Source organism: Emys orbicularis, chromosome 3 (assembly GCF_028017835.1).
Source record: "Emys orbicularis isolate rEmyOrb1 chromosome 3, rEmyOrb1.hap1, whole genome shotgun sequence".
NCBI lineage: Eukaryota > Metazoa > Chordata > Testudines > Emydidae > Emys > Emys orbicularis.
In genome coordinates, this window is record NC_088685.1 from 213,268,332 (window position 1) to 213,292,531 (window position 24,200).

At 41.4% G+C, this 24,200-nt stretch overlaps 1 protein-coding gene across 3 annotated transcripts in view; it reads left to right on the top strand.

The window, feature by feature from the left end:
• MAP4K3 (mitogen-activated protein kinase kinase kinase kinase 3) overlaps window positions 1-24,200 on the top strand; it is a 125,708-nt gene that overhangs the window by 58,283 nt on the left and 43,225 nt on the right. For 2 of the 3 annotated variants that reach the window (XM_065400303.1, XM_065400301.1), the window contains exons 15-19: window positions 2,181-2,243; window positions 14,756-14,814; window positions 16,140-16,178; window positions 16,467-16,520; window positions 23,400-23,442. In XM_065400303.1, the coding sequence (XP_065256375.1) occupies window positions 2,181-2,243; window positions 14,756-14,814; window positions 16,140-16,178; window positions 16,467-16,520; window positions 23,400-23,442 (258 nt within the window). The remainder of the gene's footprint in view (window positions 1-2,180; window positions 2,244-14,755; window positions 14,815-16,139; window positions 16,179-16,466; window positions 16,521-23,399; window positions 23,443-24,200) is intronic. The other variant, XM_065400304.1, reaches the window with a different exon arrangement.

A 24,200-nucleotide genomic window follows, 5' to 3' on the forward strand; every position in this document is an offset into this window, starting at 1 on the left:
TTTATCAACGAGCTCCTCGCCCTGGAGTTCAGGTTCTTAGGAAGGGAGCGTGCCTGGAGCTGCACTCCTTTGGCATAAGAGCCTTGCAAGAGCAGAGTTGGCACACTTCTCTTGCAGTGCACTACAAGAGCTCCTCCTTCCTCCCCTCCCTTGACCCTTTCCTCTGGTAAAGAGCCAGCTGGCTTTGGAGATGTGAGTTGGTGTGCACACTCTCTCTTCCACAGCAGCTGGCTTGGGCAGGCGGACTGCAGCCTATAGTATCCCAACGGGACAGAGAGGAGTAGCTTATCTAACACAAACAAGAATTTATGCAACAACTTCAGAGAAATTATATACCCATTTACGTAACTGCATAATCACATTAGTTATTGCTATGCTGATTAGAGCATTATATATATATATATATATATATATATATATATATATATATATATATATATATATATATATATATATATATAAAAAATTAAACATATGGGAAAAACAGAGGATCAGCAATTCTAAAACTGGCAAGAAAAATATATGTTAAGAGCGAGTCTTACCAAAATCACCTTACAATGTCAGTACTCTTATTCCCTTTCTCTGTAGTCTGCTTCACTATAATATACATTGTGGAAACTATTATGATTAGCACAATCTTTAGTTCTACATGCCTTTAAATATTTTCTCACTTTTGTGTTATTCTTTTTGTTCTTTGAGAAGTTCTTGAATATGTGGCATGACAATTGCAAAATAGGTTTTAATGAAGAAAATGGAGCTTAAAATTGAAAAAGCAGCCCTTTTTAGATTGTACATTTTGATTTTAAAATTCCTGTGACTGGGTGTATGTCCCCGTCACCCGGCTGGACAGCTTTACAGGACAACAGTGTTTGTGAGGGGAAAGCTTTCTTCTGGGGCTTAAGGCACAGCCATAAGGAGCGTTTCTTTGGCAGATGTTCTTGGAAGGGAGGAGTTGAAGTTTGCACCACATTTTGTTGAAACACACAGAAGTATTGCCCTTTTGAATCTTAGTTGTCTCTCTGGCTGCAAGAAAGGATTAATTCTGCTGATAGGGAAAACCAACACAAAAGGTTCCCTTGCCAGAAGGGAGAACCAGAACTCTTTGTTTTGACTCTGTCAAAAAGACAGACAACCACTACCTAAGCCCCTGTGTTTATCTCCCTGCCCATGAGGAGGAGCTAGAATTGTTCATTTGGATATTTCTGAGGAGGGAAAGGGAGTGCTTAATTGCCTGCCTAGTATTGGGAAGCATGAAGGGCTGTACTTTGCTCTTAAGATAAAGGGATTTCTTTATTTAGGACATCTTAAGATATTTTTCCTTTAAAAGTTTTTCAGCACCTTATTCCTGAGGGCATGGCAGCAGCTTTCCTATAATACCCTACAAAATTATTTGAGCTCATGTTCGGTCTGACCGTAGGTGAAGAAAAAATGCATACCAGTGAAACAAAACCATTATTTTTATATTTATGAGGTTACTTTGAACTACATAGAAATGTAACGGTAATCTGGAAAAAAACATTTACACTTAAGTAGTTCCAATACTTTACAGGTACCTGCTTTTATTAAATTAAATATGAATGGTTTTAATGGCTGATTCATTAATATACTGCAAAGTGGAAAAGCCAGGCTGATTCTTGGAAGCTAGAGAATGGTTCCTTGTTAGAGGATGAAAGGATTGTGGAGGTGGTGTCAGTCTCAAAGATTGAGGAAAGGAGTATTGTATCATTAAATTTAGATCATTCTGATCAATTGAAGTCCGAGTACTAACTGGCTGCAAAAGAAGTCCTATTCATTCTAAGACACGTTTTGATGAAAGGTCTTGTAGGAAGAGAGATTTTGGGTAGAAGTTTGCAATAATCTCCAGTAGTCTAACAGGTGACAAAAAATCCTGGAATGGGAGGGATTGAGAGATGGGAATAAATTGATAATTGCTAATTTCAATTTATTAAGGTAGTTCTTTGGCTCTTTCTGCTTTTTTGCTGTTAAGTAATGTTTAAACTTTATACTAAATTAATTATGATGTAATATGAAATGTAAGTTTTGTCAGAAGCTGTTTAATGTGGTTTAAGTTTGCATTTGCATTAACAAAATTGTGTTGGCAAGACAATTTCCCTTTGTATATCTGGCTTTCAGTCTCAAAGTAAATAACCTGAGTTTCTTGGTCTCTGTCTAATGAACAGCCCAACAGTAACGATTTTTTGGACAGTTCAGAAGAAATATACTACACTGCAAGATCTAACCTGGTATATTTCACCTTCTGATTTTCTTTGTCAACTGTTGGTTTTGTTTTTATTTTTGTTTTTCAAAGCTAAAGTTTTGTTCAATTGCTGTACTTGCTTTTGCTTCTGTAGAACAGTTTTTCAGGCTAAGGGTTAAGTTGTATGAATATTTCTAATGAATGGAAGGAAAATATATATAAAGTAGGTCAGTATTATGCATTAACTGTAATGTCTTAAACTTTTTTCACTATGTCTAGGAGATATTTCTTAGCATTTTTTGTTTGGCAGTTCCTTTAAACATCTATTTGAAAGATTAGAAAATGTGTGTGTTTTTAATGTTTTAATATCCAAAATGTAATTAAAGTATAGAGTGAATACAAACATTAACGTGCATACTGACAAAACCATGAACATTCAAAGAGCTAGGTCAGAAATGTGATTGTCTTGGTATTTGGTACTGCCCTACTGTACCTGTTCTCTTTCCCAACCCTTCTCTGCTTTAGCAATGCAGCGTGAAAATCAAGCCAGCAAGCTTTACTCTGTTCTGCTCCTGGGTCTTCAAATGGCCAGAGACTCCCGTATCTGTTGTTGGTGATGGTTGCTAGTTATGTGTAAAGTAGTCAGAGCACCGTTTCATTTCTTCAGACTCTGTACTAAGTGGAACATGCTGTGCTACCAACTAAACCCAAGTCTTCTTTTGGTTTGTAAACTGAGCATTTCATGTGGAAGGAATAATAAATATGGAACAAAACGATGGCTTTTTACATCAGCTTCTCAGAAACTGTATCTGCCAAAATATAGCTACTGATAGCTTAAGCTGTACTGACTGCAGTTTTGGAGGCAGTCCTGTGTAGATTTTCTCCTTAACACACCCAAATGTCCTTTAACAACTTTCTTGGGACTACAGCTCCAGTTTCTCTGCCTCCAGCAGCATTGTCCTGCACTTCAGCTCTGCTTTTCTTTCAGCTACTGACTCTTCATTTTCTCACTTTTTTGCTGCCACTTTCATCTCTGCTGCATGCAGATGGTTCCTGCTGTCCTCGTGAGTGCGGTTCCAGCAGATCTTTCCATGGTCATTCCCAAAGGGACTCCTGTAGCCCCTCATAGATTGGCATAAGCCCATTACAGTAGCTGCTCCATGTGTTGCCCTCTAGCCCACTGAGTGTAACCTGGCCTAAGATGCCATCTAAAATGCACTTACAGCATGTATCCTGACCAGACCTCTCCTTTGGCATCTCCTCTGCCCCATGGTTTTAAACTTAGGACAATAGTGATTGCTACAATGAAGAAAGAAGGAAATAATGTTCGTTTTAAATAGGAGGGGGTTTTCTAGGCTGTGAACACTTTCCAGACATCTCCGCTTCATCTGCATCAGGCACTCTCCATTCTGCAATTCCACAGGCTCATTGTGAAACAGAGAGAAGTGCTCTGACTCAGTCACAGGATCCCAGTCACTTTGAGATTTGGTTTTGTTTGTTTTCTCACCAACCAAGGTTGTTCTTCTGGAAAGCCCAGAAACTGAAGGAAGTTTTTCTCTTGTCTTCTGTACGAGACCATGCTAATCACGCTCTCCCTCCTCTAGATCTGTTAGTCACAGCTGCAGACACTGTTCACTGGACAGTATATGGTTTCTTCAAGCCTTCATGAAGTGGGATTGAGTAGTCCTCTCATCAAGAGGCTTTGACTTCTCATTTCACTTGGGTCCGGAAATTGTTCCACTGTGGAACATATACCTGATGAGGGACAAGCCTTTGGCAAACCCATGAATCTTCAGGATCATAACCAAAACAAGCGTCAGAGGTTGGAGAGTCTCTATGGGGCATATAGATAATGACAGGGACTATAGTCCAAGTTGGAATTTCAGATCACCATCAAACTCTGGGCACTGGATCTAGCCATTCAGTAGCCTCTTCCCCCATCACTACACAGATTATATTTAAGAAGTTTGACATTTGAACTGTGGCCACTGGTAAAAATGGACAGCGGAAAAATTAAACCTGTCTCTGACACTGCCATCTGGATCCTCTGGGAGATAGAAAAGGTTCAGTGGTTGACTTCTCAGCTATATCTAGGGAAATTTCAGCACCCAAAAAGACTGACTAGCAGATCCACCATCATTCATGGCAGATGCCAAACTAACAAGAGGGTGCTATTGTAGTGCCTTCCACAAAGAGACATGTTTGCTTCACATCTAAACAAACTTTCATTCTGTCTTGATCTAGGCACAAGGATCTTCCCATTGAGAGGGTGGATGCGCTTTCTTCAACTGGTCAACCCCTAAACACATGCCTTTTCTGCCAAAAAAAATGCATATGTATTTGCCAAAAGGCCAAAGTCATCCTCATCCCCTGTCACTGTCCCATAAGGCCTTGTTTCCCTAGTTTGTATTCAGCCTGTCCATATCAGAACCATGGCAACTCTCTCAAACAAGGAATCTTCTCCATCAGGATCCAATTCTGCCCCTGGACCCAGACAGCATGTGTGTAGAAGCTTGAGATCTACCTTTTAAAAAATTATTAGTGATTTTTTTGGTGCTTCAGTTCTGGGTGCCCATCAAAACACATGATTGTCAGAAAGCGAGCGCACTTAGCACATTTTGAAAATCGGGTCCCTCGTATGTGTTTCAAATTGGGCACCCAAATTCACTAGTCATTTTAGAAACTTCAGGCCTGGATGTTAACAAAATAATTCTCCAATCCTTTGGCTTCTCTTCTCATCTGATTGATGTTTTGCTTACATCCAAGGAGGACTTTTGGGGGCGAAAGACCTCTCTGGCTTCAAGATTAGGCTTGATAAGTTTATGGAGGGAATGGTTTGATGGGATAACGTGATTTTAGTCAATTAGGCCTTAACGTGCCATCGCGGGTAAAATGAGGGTCCGGCTGTAGAATCTTGCCTGTATGCTCGGGGTTCTGCTGATCGCCATATTTGGGGTCGGGAAGGAATTTTCCTCCAGGGTAGATTGGCAGAGGCCCTGGAGGTTTTTCGCCTTCCTCCGCAGCATAGGGCAGGGGTCGCAGGCTGGAATATTCTGTTGTGGGTGGGTCAGCTTTTGTGGCCTGCATTATGCGGGAGGTCAGACTAGATGACCATATTGGTCCCTTCTGACCTTAAAGTCTATGAGACTATGAGACTCTACAAATCAGGCATATTGGAGCAATTGGCTGTTTCTTTAGTGGGTGCTATACCAGAAGTGTCCCTCCCCTTGAGGCACACCTCTCCTTCCTTTTGGAGTTTTTGTTAGAGGGCTGTATCAGAGGACTGAGTTACAACACACTTGAATGTCACATACCAACTCTCAGATCCTGACTAAACAATGACAACCTCATCCTGCATTCTCCCATCACTTGACTTTTTCCAGTGTGCTAAATGCTGTCAACCGCCAGTCAGAGCCAGTTAGCAGAATGGAACCTTAATTTCATTCTGAAATGCTCTCGACAAATCTCCTTTCAAGCCTCTGGCAAAAGCTGCCTTCCATTATCTTTCTATTAAACCGATGTTCCTCAATGCTACCACCTTTGTTCAAAGAATTAATGAGTAGGGAGATCTCTTGTGTAAAGAACTCTTCCTCCTGTTTTTCACAGATAAGCAGTTCTTAGAACTGTTCCCACATCATTACTTAGGAAATTTCCTTCCCTTCCGTCTGAACACATCCTGCCCAAAGGAAATGAATTAGTATTCCCTAGACATTAGAGCTGTAAAATATTGCCCAAATGGAACAACCTTTTTTCATAATGCCAAGATCCTTTGTTTTGTATGTGGTCCATCCTACTTTTTTGGAACCGGTTTCAAATTCCACATTTCCCCATAAGTCATAGCAGCTATTAAGGGATCCTGTATTCATTTCCAAAAGGCTCCCCATACAGGAATAAGTGCACTCACTACTTATTGTGGGCAGAGAAGGGACTGTCCATCATGTCAGGAAATCGCCACCCTGGGCTTCTCTCCGTGCCTTCATTAATACTGTAAGGGAATGCAGAGTCCCCTAGGAGTGCAGCTTTTGGTCACTGGATCCCGGAGAATGCGCTAAGCTAGTACCCTTCCTAATTATTAGGGGTTTTCTGATATATAGTTTGCTTGTTTCTGTTTGGAGGTTAGTATTCTTGTATTGGTCACTGTACCGTTATGACACTTTGGGGTTTACCAAGGGGTACAGGGTGAATCACTACTGCCTCCTTACAGCGCGAGGGAGCCTTGTCTGTGCTCCCTGGGGGAAACTCGCCCAAAACTACAGGTTGCTGCCTGCTGGCAACACAAGCATCCCACTCCAGGCTCTGCAAGCCCCGCTCTTTCACTCCGCAGGCTAGCAATTTGAATATCCCAGCCCTTATGTCATATAGAGAGACCAATGTACAGTTTAAATTCCCCCATTCCTTTTCTTTCATTATAAATCAACAAGACTCTTCTCCCTAGAATAGCCACAATTTTTGTTTACATTACATTTCAAAAGTGAATTGGGAGGGGAGGTTCTTGAGATTGTCCTCAGTGGAAAACATAAATATGAACATTATTCTTAAGCTCCAATGGAAGTAAGTAGGATGGGGGACTGAGTCCAAGGGATTTTTCTCGGCCAAAGAGAGTTAGATTTCTGAGACAGCCAGTTCTGTTTCTGGCAGACCATTTAAAATATTGAATCCAGTAGCCAGTCACTGCAGAGGGATTACAATAGCTAATCAGAATGGCTATATTTCTCTTCATTGTATGGGTGCTAAATAACAATAGTGATTGTGCCCCTCAGACAACCACAGACAGAGTGCAAGAAATCGCAGAACAAGGGGGGAGGGAAAACTGCGGATATGCAACAATAATTTACAAAATTCCTGCATGCTGATTAGCTGAGACTGTTTTATTTGGATGTTTACTAAAATCCCGAAAGACTTAATTCTCTTTTTTTGTAAAACTACCAACATTATCTAAAAAGTTGAACAAATTTTTAATAAAATAAGGACAAAGGAATTTGGTGCATGACTTAAGTGTTATTCAGTAAGCATTCTCCTTTATGGGTGAATGAAATGCTAAGAATCATTAGTGATTCCTTCCACTGGGAGACTGGAAAAATGGTGATACTATATTAATGGAAGATGTACACGATCATATGATTGACTGTCTTTGAACAACTAAGGTACATTTGTATTGTCAACTGATCAGGAGTTACCTTATCAGCAGCTAGTAGCATTTAATATCGAAGTGTTATACACCGCAACCCGATATAACACAAATTTGGATATAACGCGGTAAAGCAGTGCTCCGGAGGGGCGGGGCTGCGCACTCCGGCGGATCAAAGCAAGTTCGATATAACGCGGTTTCACCTATAACGCGGTAAGATTTTTTTGGCTCCCGAGGACAGCGTTATTTCGGGGTAGAGGTGTACTTCCAAATTTTATTACTGACCACTTAATTACTGTTTCAGGAATAGCAACTGCAATATCCAATTATCAATGATTGGTTCACTGTGCATATTCAAAGACACTTGTTGAAAAACTATGAAAAGTAAATGGGAAAGTGAATTTCAAGTACAGCTCAAGCCTACACAATAAATTTGTTCCAAATGAAGAGTATAAAACTAGCAGAAAAGCAAAGCTACAATTATAGCTCATGCATGATGAGATACTTCATGACATAAAATAAAAGTTGTTTTATCCGGTACTTCATGAACCGAAAAGCTCTATAAACCGGCATTTCTGATCTTCATTGAAATTCCGGTCTATAGTGCTGTTGGTACGGGGCTGGCAGGGGGTTGGGGCGCGGGAGGTGGTGTGGAGCGCGTGCTCTGGGAGGGAGTTTGGGTGCGGGAGGGTGCTTGGGGTGCTGGATCCGGGGACTGCTCACCTCGGGCAGCTCCCCGCAAACTGCTTTTAGGCAGAGGTGCGACAGGCGGCTCCACACGCTGCCCCCGTCCTGAGTGCTAGCAACGCAGCTCCCATTGGCTGGGAACCGCGGCCAATGGGAGCTGCAGAGGCAGCGCACAGAGCTGCCTGCCACGCCTCCGCTTAGGAGCAGCTGAGACGGGTCGCTGCTTGTGGGGAGCTGCCCGAGGTGAGTGGCCCCCTGATCTGGCACCCCAAGTCCCCTCCCACACCCAAACTCCCTCCCAGAGCCCTAATTTAGAATAAAAAGATTTTCCCCTGGAATGCATGATTCATTCTCCTGCATGACTTTTCTTTAATATTATCCATTACACTGAGATTTTGTACGTTGCCGTCCACACCCTTATGTTGTGCAAAGTGGTGGGTTTTTTGCCCAAGTAGAACTCTAGTTATAAACAATACCAGCAATGCAAGACCAGTTCACTGTTAACTGACCTCTTAGAATAGAGTGTAATTTGGGACATTTTGTGGATCATATTAAGATAATTTAATATTTTTTCCATATCCAATTGATGATGATGGTATATCTTGCAATATTATTTTGAAAACATAGGGCTGTCAGATTTATTTAATTTAGTGTTTTATGTTCATGTGCTGCATATTAATTCCAATCAACTGATAGTACTACCTCCTGTGTGTGAGATAATGGTATAAATATAGATAGAGTGCAGTATATATGTGTGTATGTACACGTGTCTATTTGTTCATCAAATATGTAATTGAAAGTTTTATAAAACTTTCAAACTCAGAGCATTTGGATGAAGATGAGGATACAGTTTTTATCCAAATCTCAGTCTTTACAAACTCCCTTACTCCCCACTGATTGATTTTAGTGTACATACGGAATTAATGTACCCAGCAATGAAGTGCATTTGGGTGAAATACAGTAATGTTTGAAAAGCAAACAGGAACACAATACAGCAGTTTAGAACAGGAAGTGAAGAACATAAATGCCCATTTGAAAACATAGTCTAGTAATACTGGCAGACAGCATGGTAGTAAACTGGATAAAAACAAAGGTTTTGTCCTTTTAAAATATATAAGCATAAGTAACACTGACAGATGTCATCTTTCATAAAAAAATAATTGCAGGGCATATAACCATCAGTGACAGATAAAGAATCTTTTACATTTTGTAGAGGTTTGCTTATTTTCTCTTATTAAATTTTCTGTCACTCCTGCAGAATGTACACTGTCATGTACTATAGAATGTGTAAATTAAAGTAGACAGACACTTTAGCTCTGTCCAGCATAGGACCTTCGCTTTCCATTTTTATAAGAATTTGTGTCTTACACTTTTGGAATTTATATTCAAAATGCTTTTCACTTAAGGTGGGAAATTTCTCTCACTCTAGATAGCTGTGTAGTGCCTAAAGGGAAGGTGTCGCAATTCAGGGCAACTGCCACCTGTATTTCCCTCTTGTGGTCCAGCGAGTACACCCACTCTCAGGTTTCTGGCTCCCCAGCCATCATCTCTCTTGGATGGAGACATGTGTTTCTCTCCATCCTGACCAGGGTATTTCCAGGCTGCACAGTTCCTTGCCTACACTGTGAATTCCCCAGCAAAATCTGACTGCCTGAGTAAGCCTGCTTTGCTTTTGCATGCAATTCGAAGGCTATAAATAGTGTAATTGCCACAGTAATAAGTTACTACACAGCTCTCTCTAAGCAAGTACATTTATTCTTAAGGTGAAAGCATTACAGAGAAAACATTAAAACAATAAAAGAAGCTACATGCTTGCTGATACGCTTACCAGAGATCAGCCCACCTCCAACAAGGGCTCTGGTCGGTGAACAGTCCTGCATATCCCAGCAAGGGTTTTTTCTGTGGTTCAAAGTTGATGATAGCTGTGAGCGCAGAACAAGCACACCAAAGAAGTACTTCCTTATGTTAGTTTTAACGCTGCCTCCCTATAAATTTCATCGGGTGACCCCTGCTTTCTGTGTTACATGAAGGGGTGAGCAACACTTCCTCCACACAATTCATGATTCTATAGACCTCTATCATCTCCCCCCTTAGTCACGTCTTTTTCCTAAGATGAACAGTCCCAGTCTTTTTAATCTCTCTTCATATGAAAGCTGATAATTTTTGTTTCCCTTCTCTGTCCTTTCCCCTATTCTATCTTTGTTGAGTTGGGGTGACTAGAACTGTGTACAGTATTCAAGGTGTGGGCTTACCATGGATTTACATAGTGACATTATGATATTTTCTGTCTTATCGATCCCTTTCCTAATGGTTCGTAACATTCTGCTAGCTTTTTTGACTGCTGCTGCACAGTAAGCAGATGTTTTCAGAGAACTCTCCGTGATAACTCCAAGATCTTTCTTGAGTGATAACAGCTAATTTAGACCCCATCATTTTGTATGTATAGTTGAGATTGTTTTCCAATGTGTATTACTTTTGCATTTATCGGAATTGAATTTCATCTGCCATTTTGTTGCCCAGTCCCCTGTTTTGTGAGATCCCTTTGTAACTCTTCAGTCAGCTTTGGACTTAACTATCTTGGGTAGCTTTGTATCATCTGCAAACTTTGCCACCTCACTGTTTACCCCCTTTTCCAGATCATATATGAGTATGTTGAATGGCAGTGGTCCTAGTTAACTCCTCAGAGGACTCTATTTACCTCTCTTCACTGTGAAAACTTTATTCCTATCCTTTGTTTCCTTTTAAGCAGTTACTGTTCCATGAGAGGGCCTTCCCTCTGATCCCATGACTCCTTATTTTGCTTAAAAGCCTTTGGTGCTGGACCTTGTCAAAGGCTTTCTGAAAGTCCAAGTACACTATATTGTACAAGTACTATGTCCCTCCAGTGCAGGGACGCCAAAATGAGAGCTGCACTGACCGTGGAGAAGCGAGTGGCAATCACACTGTGGAAACGTACAATGCCAGATTGGTACCACTCAGTCGGAAATCAACGTGTAGTCAGGAAATCCACTGCATGGGCCCTTGTCATGTAAATTTGCAGGGCCATTAATCATCTCCTGCTACACAGGACAGTGACTCTTGGCAATGTACAGGACATAGTGGGTGGATTTGCAGCAGTGGGGTTCCCAAACTGCGGTGGAGCAATAGACAGCACACACATCCCTATTTTGGCACCAAACCTACTTGCCACCGAGTGCATCGAGAGAAAAAGCTACCTTTCTATAGTGGTGCAATTGTCGGTGATCACTGGGGATGCTTCACCCACATCAACGTGGGCTGGTCAGGGAAGATGCATGACGCTCACATCTTTAAGAACACAGGACTTTTCAGAAAGCTGCAAGCAGGGACTTTCTTTCCAGACTGGCAGATTAGCTTTGGGAATGTTGAAACGACAATAGTGATAAGCCACCCATTGCTCCCCTGGCTTATGAAGCTATACACCGGCCATTTCAACAGCTCTGAGGAATGATTCAACTACCAGCTCAGCAGGTGCAGAATGACAGTTGAATGTGCTTTTGGTCGATTTGAAGGGGCATAGTTTACTCACAGGATTGGACCTCAGTGTGAACAGAATCAAAATGGTTATAGCTGGCTGCTGTGTGCATCTCTACCTCTCTTGGTTGTACAACTACCTCTTCTAGGACGAGTAAATTAATGAAAAGTCCTGGTCTTGTGGGCAGGGGGCATCCCTGTAATGGAAAATTTATGTACACACTTAACAGATTTCTTCCCCTGAATTGGGCTCGCCTGTGCTCAACTGCTTGGACTGTGGTGGAATCAAAAACAGGTCTTGGCTCGCTGCACAGCTGGGTCCCCCATCCTCTTCCTCCCCCTCGCTGTTCCCGGTAGAGGCCTGTGACTTGGACTCTTCAGAGGTATCTTCGGTATTGTGCAGGATGGTGGTGGGGTCTCTGCTGAGTATGGCAGGCAGCTCATCTTAAAAGCAGCAGTCTATGGCTTAGCACCAATCGATAGTTGGCTTTCTGGTATGCCTGGTACAGCTCCTTGGCTTTCATGCAGCATTGTTACTGGGCTCTGTAGTACCTCTTCTCCTGAACCCCTGAGCAACCTGCTTGTAGATGTCCACGTTTCTGCGGCTGGTCCATAGCAATGCTTGCACAGCCTCTTCTCCCTACAGGTCCAGGAGAATCAATGTCTCTTGTCGAAGCACATCTGGAGCGCGTAGCTAGCATGCTCAGTTGGACAGTTGCACTCAACAGTGGAGAGCTGCTTGGTGTGCTCGCCAAACCAGGCAATCAGGAAAAGAAATTCCAAAATTTGCAGGGCTTTAAAAGGGAGGGAGGACTCTTGGTTTACGTGACCTCTTGGCAGTGGAGTTCACAGTGGTAACCAAAGTGGTCAGTGTGGTGCATTTTGGGACAGCTGCTGGAGAATTGTTAGGGTTGACATAGGTAACAGTGTCTACATGCACGCTGTATTGACCTCCGTACATTGACCTTGGCTTAGGGCCGCTTGGGGAGGGGGTATTACTATGTTGGCGTAACAGGACACTTACGGTGGGAGACAAATTTAAGTGTAGACACATGCACAACTAGGTTAAGAACATAGGAATGGCCATACTGGGTCAGACCAAAGGTCCATCCAGCCCAGTATCCTGTCTCCCGACAGTGGCCAATGCCAGGTGCCCCAGAGGGAATGCACAGAACAGGGAATCGTCAGGTTGATGCAAGGCAGCTTATGTCAACATAACTTTGTAGTATAGACTAGGCCTTAGAGTCTCTCCTGTCCTCTCAGTGATCCCCCTCTTGGGCCCAGGCAGCCTGGGAGAGGAAGCTGTCTGGTTTGAATGCAAAGGGGACAAAAGGGGGACTGGGAGAGAGAAAGGTGTAGCTTGGGACTATAGAATTGGGGAGAGAAACTGACTGTCACTGGGATTGGGAGGACTGGAAGGACTGGGAGGCATGAGGAGGGTGCGTAGGTCTGGAAAGGAACTTGGGTGTCGGGGAGAATTGGAACTGGTTGGTCGAAGAGAATGGGACAAGGAATTGAGGGGTGGGGAGACTAAGACGGGATGAGAAGTCTGAGAAGATAGAGACTAGTACTAGAAGTCTGGGGTCAGATGAGCTGGGAACTGGGACTGGCTGGGCACAGAGACTGGGCGTGTGGAGAGAGAGACTGGGAGTTGTGAGGACACTGGGACTTGGACATTGAGCCTGGAGGAGAAGATTAGGACTGGCTGGGCTGGGAGACTGGGATGAGAAGCCTGAGGAGTGGAGTAAGCATTTCTTCTTTGTCAGGATGTCCTTCATATGGGACAGTGAGAGGCTCAGGCTATGGAGCGCCCCTTCACTGTGGGGTGGTTGCCTATCTAATCTGTCTGTACTAGTCCCATCACTGTGTTACCAGGATATCTGTTGGTGATGGACTGGATATTTCTGGAATGGGGTACACTTGAGAGAGTTCTGTTCTATACAAGCTGCTAAGTGGTGTCTAAAAATTTTAACATCTTAAAACATCGCTCATTTCCCAGTATAGGTGAACCCCAAGTGTTTAGGGGAAGGAATTTGTGTACACACTTCTCCAATCCTGACCTGGCTGAGGAGAGACAAACATCCCATAGCTTTAATAGTCTTCTCTTGGGACATGCTAGTATGGTGATTCTTTAAGGTGAACTCTGCCTATTCCCTTTAATGAGATAAGCATGCCTTCTGGTACATGAGCTCAGAATTTTTGAGAGCAGTGTCTCCTGGGGTTCCTTGCCACCTCATGCTTAGTCTTAAGGTTACCTAGCACTTCGTAATTTGTAAGTGTTTGATTTTGCAACTTTAATATTTGGTTAATGTAGTATTTTGAATTTCATACCAAAAAATTTACATGTAAAATAAATGAGCATATAGTAGTTGTCCTTTAAAATATTTGTTGCCTTTATAACTAAAACAAACAAAATATTTGCAGGATTCCCTTTATAGTATTTATTTGGATAGTGCCAATTGTATACTATGGACATTACAAGATCTCTGCCCTGAAGAACTGACAATATAAATATATACAATTAAAATGAACACAGAGATTGGGTGGATTCAACAAAAAGTAGTGTGACTAATTGAAGGTTAACACACCATTTGCTAGTTCCACAAGTTTGATGTTTTCGTAGTTTGGGTTTTTTTGAGTCATCAGTGGAAAGGCTCCTCTAGCTCAGTATTTCCCTGAGGAGGGGACTGTGGTTGAATGGCTTTATGAAAGAAGTGTGTTTTATGGAGGAATTTGAGGAGATGTGGCAGAGTTGGGGCATGGAAGGGACCCAGGCTTAAGGGGCCTATGAATGAGGGCCTAGAGCAGGGGTAGGCAACCTATGGCACGTGTGCCGAAGGCGGCACGCGAGCTGATTTTCAGTGGCACTCACACTGCCTGGGTCCTGGCCACCGGTCCGGGGGGCTCTGCATTTTAATTTAATTTTAAATGAAGCTTCTTAAACATTTTAAAAACCTTATTTACTTTACATACAACAATAGTTTAGTTATATATTATAGAGTTATAGAAAGAGCCCTTCTAAAAACGTTAAAATGTATTACTGGCACGCAAAACCTTAAATTAGAGTGAATAAATGAAGACTCGACGCACCACTTCTGAAAGGTTGCCCACCCCTGGTCTAGAGCCAAGAGTGGCAGTAGGACAGAATTAGTTGTGTGGCTTGGGTACAGTGAAGAGGGTGAGGCAAGCATGTGACGTGTTTTTAACTCTCTTGTCTTTTCATCTTAAAGCTCTTTCTCTTATATTTATAGGATCTGCAGCTAGAATATGGTCATGGTCCCCAGAGTGGCTGCTTCTTAGGTGCAAATAAGTGAGTAAAAGAGGGCATTTTTCCGTGGTTTTTAAAATTTAATTGAGACTTAAATTCATTGTTTAAATTTAAAACCGCAGGTAATGTAGTAGTAAAATGTAATTTGATGTTTATGCTGTAAAACATGATAAACCTTTGGTTATTTACAGTCGTGCAGTTTTTAAACTATTGGCTTCTACAATAATAATCACTCCAGCTGATATAGAGAGAACAGTTCTCAGCATATTGAGGTGTACTCTCAAGATATTGAGACTGTCACCCCCATCACCTCTAGAATGTCGTCATCAGTTTCAGACATCAGAGTCTGTTTAGTGACCAACTTTCCCTTACAGCAAGATATTGCCCTTCTGCCCAAGTCATCTGGCCAGTTATGGGGATGTACTTAAAAAACAAACAAAAAACAAACAAACAAAAAAGAACTTAAAACATTTACACATCTATAGAGAACTCGTTATTCATTACAGTTTTGTCATTAAGTTCCTTAGAGGTTAAACTTTACGTTGTGAGTTTTGATGTAGTTATCCAGATACACGCACTGTATGAAATGAGATAATAGTCAGTGATTCTCTCCAGCCTCGGATACTTCAGGTGCTTTTATATTTAAAATGACACTGTCTGTACAAGTCAAACTCTTGACATGTAGCTTTATAATAGAGAAGTTGTATAAATATTTTGATGAAAGTATAGGCATTGCATTTCCTTCACTCTGTAGATCTTTTTTATTTTTCAGTAGGGAATAATATTGACATTTTCAGGAATCCTCCTTTCTGTAAAAATCCTGCTGCCCTTTTGTCACATGCATGTATGCAGATGTTTGCATGACAGCCAGCATGTGATGGGCTGTTTCATAGATTGGCTTAGAAGTTGTAATTTTTTAGCATGTTGAAATCTGCATTTTGAGGGGGAAAACATAGTACTATGAAAGATGTGAATTTTAAGATAATAAAATTGGGACTAGTGGTCTCCTGATAGTTTAATCTTTTTGTCACTTTTACTTTTTATGATAACATACTATTTAATCTTAAGTATCTTGGTTTCAGTTTAAACAGGTAAATATTGAAATAAGCCAAAATAGCCCTAGTTTGCAGTACAAGGTGATGGCCAGGGACAGTAATTAGGAGTACGCTAATAAATGTAGATAAACACTGTTTAATAGCATCATGTAACTATATTGAAACAATGAAATTATTCTTCAGCAAAAAAATCGGTGTATCTTATTAGAATAGAGTAGCTTATTTTGAATTGAGAATTTTTATTCATGTCTTTTCCAAGTGCTTTCTTCAGTTTGTGTTCAGTTATTTATTGTATTCTTATTAATTTTGAAGGAGTCTCCTAAAATCAGTTGAAGAAGAACTGCATCAGCGGTAACTTTTTTATTTTTCTCTTGTGTGTTTCAAAGTGTTTTTTACATTGATTTCTTGCACCTGTTACAATGTACTAATGTTCATTTGAAGATATGGGAGAGGTCTCATTTGTCTGGGCTGAATTTGTGCTTTAAAGAATAATGAAAAAGAAAATAAAAATACAAAGTAACATCATAATGTTCTGTATAGAAGGTGCCCTTGAGGTATTGCATACCAGAATTCTTTCATAGTAGCTAGAGTCATTTTAATGAAGGGCACTCAGCCATGGTACCTTGTTCATTTCCTTAGGGGACATGTGGCACATTTAGAAGATGATGATGATGCAGACGATGATGCTAAACAGTAAGTCATTTTTTATTTTGATGTATCTGCTCTCTGATTCATGGGTAGCTGAAAATTTAATTTTGTTTGAATTGTATTCTGAATGTGAGAACACCTTGATTTTTTTCCCCCTTCTGATATATTTTTAAAGTAGCAAAATCACAGTAATCTCTGTTTGGATCACATCACTGGTGTTTTGCTTTATTCTGCTGATTGATTTGCATTCATATTGAAATAATATTTTAATGTTCAGCTCTTTTTGTACAGCTCTTTCGCAGTATCTTTTAATTGTTTTCTTTAATTTATTATAATTAAATCAACATAAGAACAGCCATATTGGGTCAGACTAATGGTCCACCTAGCCCAGTATCCTCTCTTCTGATTGTGGCCAGTGCCAGATGTTTCAGAGGGAATGAACAAAACAGAGCAGTTATCGCATGATCCACCCCATCATCCCTTCCCAGCTTCTGGAAGTCAGAGGCTTAGGATGCTCGGAGCATGGGGTTGCATCCCTGATGATCTTGGCTAACAGCAATTGATGGACCTATCCTCCATGAACTTATCTACAGTAAAAGCTCTTTTATCTGGCACTTCACCAACCGGCAAGCTCTATAAACCAGCATTTCTGATCTGCACTGAAAGTCTGGTTTACAGTGTAGTTGGTGCGAGGCCGGCAGGGGTGTGGGGCGTGGGAGGGGCTGTGGCGTGCGCTCTGGGAGGGAGTTTGGGTCTGGGAGGGGGCTTGGGGCAGGGAGTTGGGGCTCGGGGTGCTGGATGGTGGGGGAGCGCTCACTTCTGGCGGCTCCTCGCAAGCAGCTCCCCTCCCTGCTGTTGCTGGCGGAGGCGCGGCCAGGCAGCTCTGCAGGCACGCTGCTTCTATCCCCGCTCCCCGAGCGCTGACTCCGCGGCTCTCAGCCCATTGGCCGGGAACTGCAGCCAATGGGAGCTGCAGGGGGCAGCGCCTGCAGACAGAGGCAGTGTGCCTGCTTGCAGAGCTGCCTGGCTGCACCTCTGCCAGGAGCAGCAGGGACGGGGAGCCGCTGGAGGTGAGCACCCCCTGAATCCAGCACCCCAAGCTCCTTCCCATGCCCCTGCCCCAAGGCCCCTCCCGGACACCCCCCCTCCCCCCCAGAGCCCGTGCCCTGCAATCCCTCCCATGTCCCTGCTGCCCCACACACCCCCTCTGCACGCCAAACCCCTCCCTCTGAGTTAACTGGCATTTTTAATTTACTGGCACTCCCCGTTCCTCCAGCATGCCGGTTAAAAAAGCTTTTACTGTACTTCTTTTTTGAACCCAGTTATAGTTCTGGCCTTCTCAACATCCCCTGGCAACAAGTACTATAGTTGACTGTGCATTGTATGAAGTAGTACTTACTTTTGTCTGATAATTTCATTGGGTGACCTCTGGTTCTTGTGTTATGGAAGGGGTTAAATAATACTTTCTTATTCACTACCTCCACGGCATTCATGATTTTATATAACTCTGTCATATCCCCTCTTAGTCGTCTCTTTATCCAAGCTGAATATTCTGTCTTTTTAATCTAGCCTCATATGGAAGCTGTTCCATCCCCCAGTCATTTTTGTTGTCCTTCCGTGTACCTTTTCAATTTCTAATATATCTTTTGAGATGGAGCAACCAGAACTGCACACAGTATTCAAGGTGTGGGCGTACCATGGATTTATATAGCAGCATTATGATATTTTCTGTCTTAATATCCCTTTCCTAATGATGCCTAATATTCTGTTAGCTTTTTTGACTGCCACTGCACATTGAGCAGATGTTTTCAGAGAACTATCCACAATGACTCCAAGATCTCTTTCTTGAGTGGTAACAGCTAATTCAGACCCTATCATTTTGTGTATATATAGTTGGGATGATGTTTTCCTCTTTTAATTACTTTGTATTTATCTACATTTAATCTCATCTCACATTTTGTCACCCAGTTTTGTGAAATCCCTTTGTAACTCTTCGCAGTCTGCTTTGCACTTAACTATCTTGAGTAATTTCGTATAATCTGTAAATTTTTCCCACCTCGCTAAAATTCTAATCTGGAAAAAGGGCTATACTGAGCTAATGAAATCATCTGTTGCAACAGAAACCCTGGTGTATTATTATTTACAACATTAAAAACATCATACTGGAAAGTTTTAATTCATATTAAATTTCAGTGGAACAAATAATATGACTATTCTAAATCTAAGTTTAACTATGGTAGAGGCAGAGGAGAACTGAAAAGGAATTATATTAAAATGTGAAACCTGTATGTATGAAAAGACCACCTTCTTAAAACAAATACATCGTTTGCCTGAGATAGGAAAGAAGACTGTTTTTGATTCACTTTTACTTTCCTGCTAATGGATGATCTTCAAAGAGCTGTTGCTTTATATTAGAAACCTGTGAACTGTTAGTCGAGTTTATTAACATTCTCGTAGAGAAACTAAATATATTTTAATGAATCTTCTCATTTTAGCTGTTCCACTGCTATTATGACCATTTTATCAAGGAAAGTTTTTTAAAATGTATGCGCTTGTCACCCCTGTATTCAGTGAGAAGGGCAGCCATCAGCGAAGAGGGACAAGTTTTTACAAATGATGTGCTTTACTGATTGACTAACATTGGGACATGGGGTGGTGACAGGAAGTAGGGTGCTTGATATATGACACAACACTAACCTTTGGATTGTTTTTCTATGAATTATTTGGGGGGAAGGTTCCAAAGGTGAGATGGAGACAAAAGTGCTGACGTTGATACTCACATTTGTGGTACATGATTTCAGAGGCAGGTGATATCACATTAAAGATGCAGTTATTTAATTATTAGTTACCTTTTCAAAATGGCGGCATATATGCTATTTGAGATGTGATGCATGTAGAAAAGTTCTTAATCGTTTTTTCCTCTAAGAAGAATTTTCTAGGTTTAAAAAAAAAAAACATTTATAACTTAATGCAGGGTTTTTGTTTGTTTGTTTGTTTTTTTTAATCTTCAAAGATAAGATTGGATAGAACTTACTCTTGGTTTGCTCAAAGCTGTGTGTACAAATGGGATAGCTCAGGCCACTTATGCAGTGGAATGTAAGTGTCCCCATAGCACTCCATTCCACCAATTCCATTCTGATTGCATTTGATGAAGAAGCTGTGTTGGATAGCTGCAATGCTGTTGTCTGTGCTGCAACCAGCTCAGCTTGATGCCTCTTCTAATGCTCAGTTCGTCTCTCTTGTTAAGTTTTGTTTAACATTTTTTCCTCCTTATCTCAGTCTGTCTGTAGTCAACACCACCTACTTAAAGTCTCAGGACTTGAATCTCTTGGCTCCTGCTTTCCTGAAGCACTTTGCACTGGCTGCTTTGCTTGATACGCTAGGGATGCTTACTCCTAGCTCCTGCTCAGTCAGAACTTTCACATCAATGTCTTCATGTGGCTTTTGTGTTTCTATGGTTTGTTTCTTTATTTCTTTCAGGATACGTAAGAAAGAGCCCAGTAGTTTCGAGAGATATTTTGAGTTCAGTCTGACCATGTTCCCTATGGACAGACACATCTGGTGTGTTCTCTGCCTCCAAAAGGACCATGATTTGCTCACAGACTTCACCACAAACAGTCAGGTCCTAGAGAGAGAACCAGAAGGTCCGTATTGGCTTTCTCTGAAACTTTCTATAAGTCTGGCAAGAAGCCTTGAAGGCTTCAACCTTGAGTGAGCCACAGTCCAGTCCCAATGGGTCAGTCTTCTACTTGTTCTTTTGGTGACTTGAAAAGCAACAGTAAAGGCTGACATCCAAGTTTGTCATGCACTCTCTGGCTTTTGGTGACTTGGATGAATCAAGGCTGTCCCTCCAGAGAAGGATCTTGAAGGGCACTGGTTCACTAGATGTTCCATGGTTTGGATGTCTTCTCCACATTCATGGCTGTCATCTGGTCACTAAAGCTCCGCATCAGTCCTTCTGATATCAGCTTGATGGAATGAGTCCAAAGCCCCGCCTCAGTACAGGTGAGGCATTCAGCTGAACCCCTGGTGTGTCTCTCTAGAGCACATTGAGGGCTCAGCACTTCTGTTATTTCACACACATTCCACAAGACCCAAGTCATTGTTGAAGAGTTCACTTGACATGCAACCATCTTTGCCCTCGATTCCTGGAAGCAACCGAAGTGTCAGCCTACCCCAGCCACATTCAAGTTGATGTAATCCACAATCCTGAAGATAGGAAAGATTCATAGGTCTTATATCTTGAGTGCCTGGATACTCTGGTGAATAGTGTCTTCATATCACATTGGCTGTGTTGAAGTTTTTTGCATTAACTCAAGTACATCAAAGCTGTGTCCCAATGCTGATGCTGTCTGGACCCCTCAAGGCTGTAGGAGCTCTGTATGCACTGATATCCAGGATCCATACCCCATGCTTTTAGTTCTGATACTTTGTATTAGCCATGCTGTTGATTCCACTGACACAATCCAGGCCAGTAGCCTCTGTGCAACCAGTGTTGATAGATAAAAGGTGTTGATTAGCTATCTCCCAGCAATGACACAGCATCCTGTGATGTCTGCCTGAGATGCAGAGAAGAATGTAAAGGAAAATTTTCAAGATTTTAACTTTGATATACGATAGAGGATTTGAGTGAGGGTAAATGAAAGAGAAGATAGTTACTTTCATTGTTAAAGATGAAACAAGGTTCCTAGTATAAACTGGATTCTGAACTCCTCTTCCAACTCCCCTTCTCCAAACCAAAATCAACCTGACCTTATGCTGGGATAGAACTTCTCTGGAAAGTCTTAGGGAAACCAGGCAAGGGAAGATAAGAGTGTTCCAAAAAAGTTCTCACTTCTTGGATATTTTCTTATCCCTTTTTTTTGGAGAAGCATAATTCAAAAGCAGTTAAATTTCTGTGCAAGAATTCAAGATTTCAGGGCTGCATTCTCAAAATTATTCACACTAAATATTTTATACTTCCAAAAGATGATAAAAATATTTCTAACAACAGGCTGTTCAACAGTATAAGAATGCAAGACCAAAATTACAGCAAATCCTTTACAACAAAGTGCTGGGGGAAAAAAAACTTGAAATAGCTTTTCATTTTATGCTGATACATTTTTCTCCAGGACCAGGCTGTTGAATATTTGCTTCGTGAGAACTCAGGTCCACACAGAATTCTGCAAGGAAAAGGATAAAATATTACTGATCACATTACCGAATAGTAGGTTAATAGTATGCTGTGAACAGATTTGCTGCTTTGCATATGGTTGAGATGAAGAATCCAGTGGTCACGTCCATGAGCTGTCCAAGGAAAGATGTTTGCTGCTTTCATCATCATTATTTGCAAATGCACAGGTGGTACAGTAAAGATTGGTAAAAAGTTCAAAATACAAAACATTAAACAGAGATCACAGAATGATAGAATCCTAAAAATGTAGGGCTGGAAGGGACCTTGAAAAGTCATCACATCCAGCCTCTTGTGGTAAGGCAGTACCAAGTGAATCTAGACCATCCCTGACAGGTGTTTGTCTAACCTGTTCTTAAAAACTCCAGTGATGGGGATTCCACAGTCTCTCTTGGAAGCCTGTTCCAGAGCTTAACTGCCCTGAGAGTTAGAAAGTTTTTCCTAATATCTAACCTAAATCTCCCTTGCTGCAGATTAAACTCACTACTTCTTGTCCTACCTTTAGTGGACATGGAGAACAATTGATCAGAGTCCTCTGTATAACAGCCCTTAACGTCTTTGAAGACTTTTATCAGGTCCCCCATCAGTCTTCTTTTCTCAAAGCTAAACATGCCTAAGTTTTTTTGATTTTTTGTTTTTTTTAACCCCTCCTCAACCTCAAAAAGGTTTCCTAAACCTTTTAACATTTTTGTTGCTCTCCCTTGGACTCTGTCTAATTTGTCCACCCCTTTCCTAAAGTGTAGCCACAAAAATTGGACACAGTACTCCAGGTGAGGCCTCACTAGTGCCTAATAGAGCAGGATAATTGCCTCCCCTGCCTTAAATATGGCGCACCTGTTAATACACCCCAGAATATTAGCCTTTTTTGCAACTACATCACATTGTTGACTTATATAGTGGATTGCAAATTGAATAACTCCCAGATGCTTTTTAGCAGAACTACCACCTAGCCAGTTATTCCCCATTTTGTAGTTGTGCATTTGATTTTTCCTTTCTAAGTGTAGTACTTTGCACTTCACTGAATTTCATCTTGTTGATTTCAGACCAGTTCTCCAATTTGTCAAGCTGTACAAGTTTAAAAAAAAAAAAAAAATCAAATGTGTCAAAAGGGCTTAGGTGGGCATCAGTAGCCTCAGGGTCAGCAATGTGGCGTTTGGAAAGTCTTCCTGGTAGGCCAGTATGAGATGAGCAGCCATTTAGTAGATGTGCGCTGTCCTCAGCCACATCACAGCCGCACGCCTCACCGCCCTATCGTCATCCTATATAATCATCATCATTCCACACGACCATCAATACATTTTTAGTAAATCCAACTAATATCCTGTATTCCCCACTTAAGTATTAAATCCCTCCTCTTTCTTTCAACACATGCTAGACTCACGCTGTGTCCTCTCTGCGTCTCCCTGTTAAGAATCTCTCCTCTCTTCTGCACAAGTCCATATAGGCTCAACAGCTGAGCATTTCAAAATTGTCACTCATGACTTCAGGGGGAGGTCTCCGGGGGCACTTGGGTTCCTCCTGCTTGTATCTGGGGCAAAGGAGGGAGCAACACTGAAAATATACATCGTGTAAGTGTATAGAAATAACACTGGTATTGATCAAAAAACTCAGGATGTTTCAATTATTTGTATAGCATTTAAAAAATATAAAAATAAATCCTACGGTGACTGCATCAAGAATAAAGCATTGTGAGGATGTGTCCGAGATCTGTATTTGGATAACTTCTAAATGATCTGTACTTATTTTCTTTGTAGCGCTACAATTAAACCTAAAGTGCCACCTCCTTTACCACCGAAGGTAAGCAGGTTTTTCCACTGTATTACATAAGGGGAGAAATATGCTAAAAATATTTTTATTTAATTTTTTCCCCAAAAAATTCGTAAGTCTCTAAATGACTTAAGAGTCTCATTGACTTAAGCATTTTTGAAAACTTTACTCAAAACTTCTATTGGCCCCAAATTTATCAAGGTGAGATTTGACCTTTCAATTATTTGTGTACATCTCTAATTTGGGAAAATGTGTGTAATAGAATCTGTGGTATTCAGCAATACAGAAATGGTGTTTGAGTGTACCATTAATATTTAGGGAGGGATTAGATTAGGTATTTGAAGGATTTGGGGCTGGAGAGGCAGGAATTCCCACCAAAGGGCCACCACAGCAAGAGTCTTGACTACTAACTTCAGCTGCAATGATGGGATACTTAAATGGTTGTGTGTACAGATCAGATCTCAAATACTGCCACTTACACTAACACTGTTGATCTACACTTTCATTGTACATTCAAAGTAAATTAAAAGGTGCAAAAAACCCCTATATCTTATTCTGAGTGTGTCCATTCACCAACGCTGGGTGGGTTAACCATGCCTGCTTTTAGCTGTGCAGACAGGCCTAGGGGAATTCTGTGTTTTGGCATCAAAACGTTGCCCTTTAAGAGTCTGTTAGATGCTGCCTTGCCCAGTCTCTTGCAACCAGTCTGTACTTGAGCTGTCAGCCTCTGCCGTTTTCTGCTTTACAGGCTTTTTTCCTTTCATGCTCTTCTGACGGATCTCATTTTT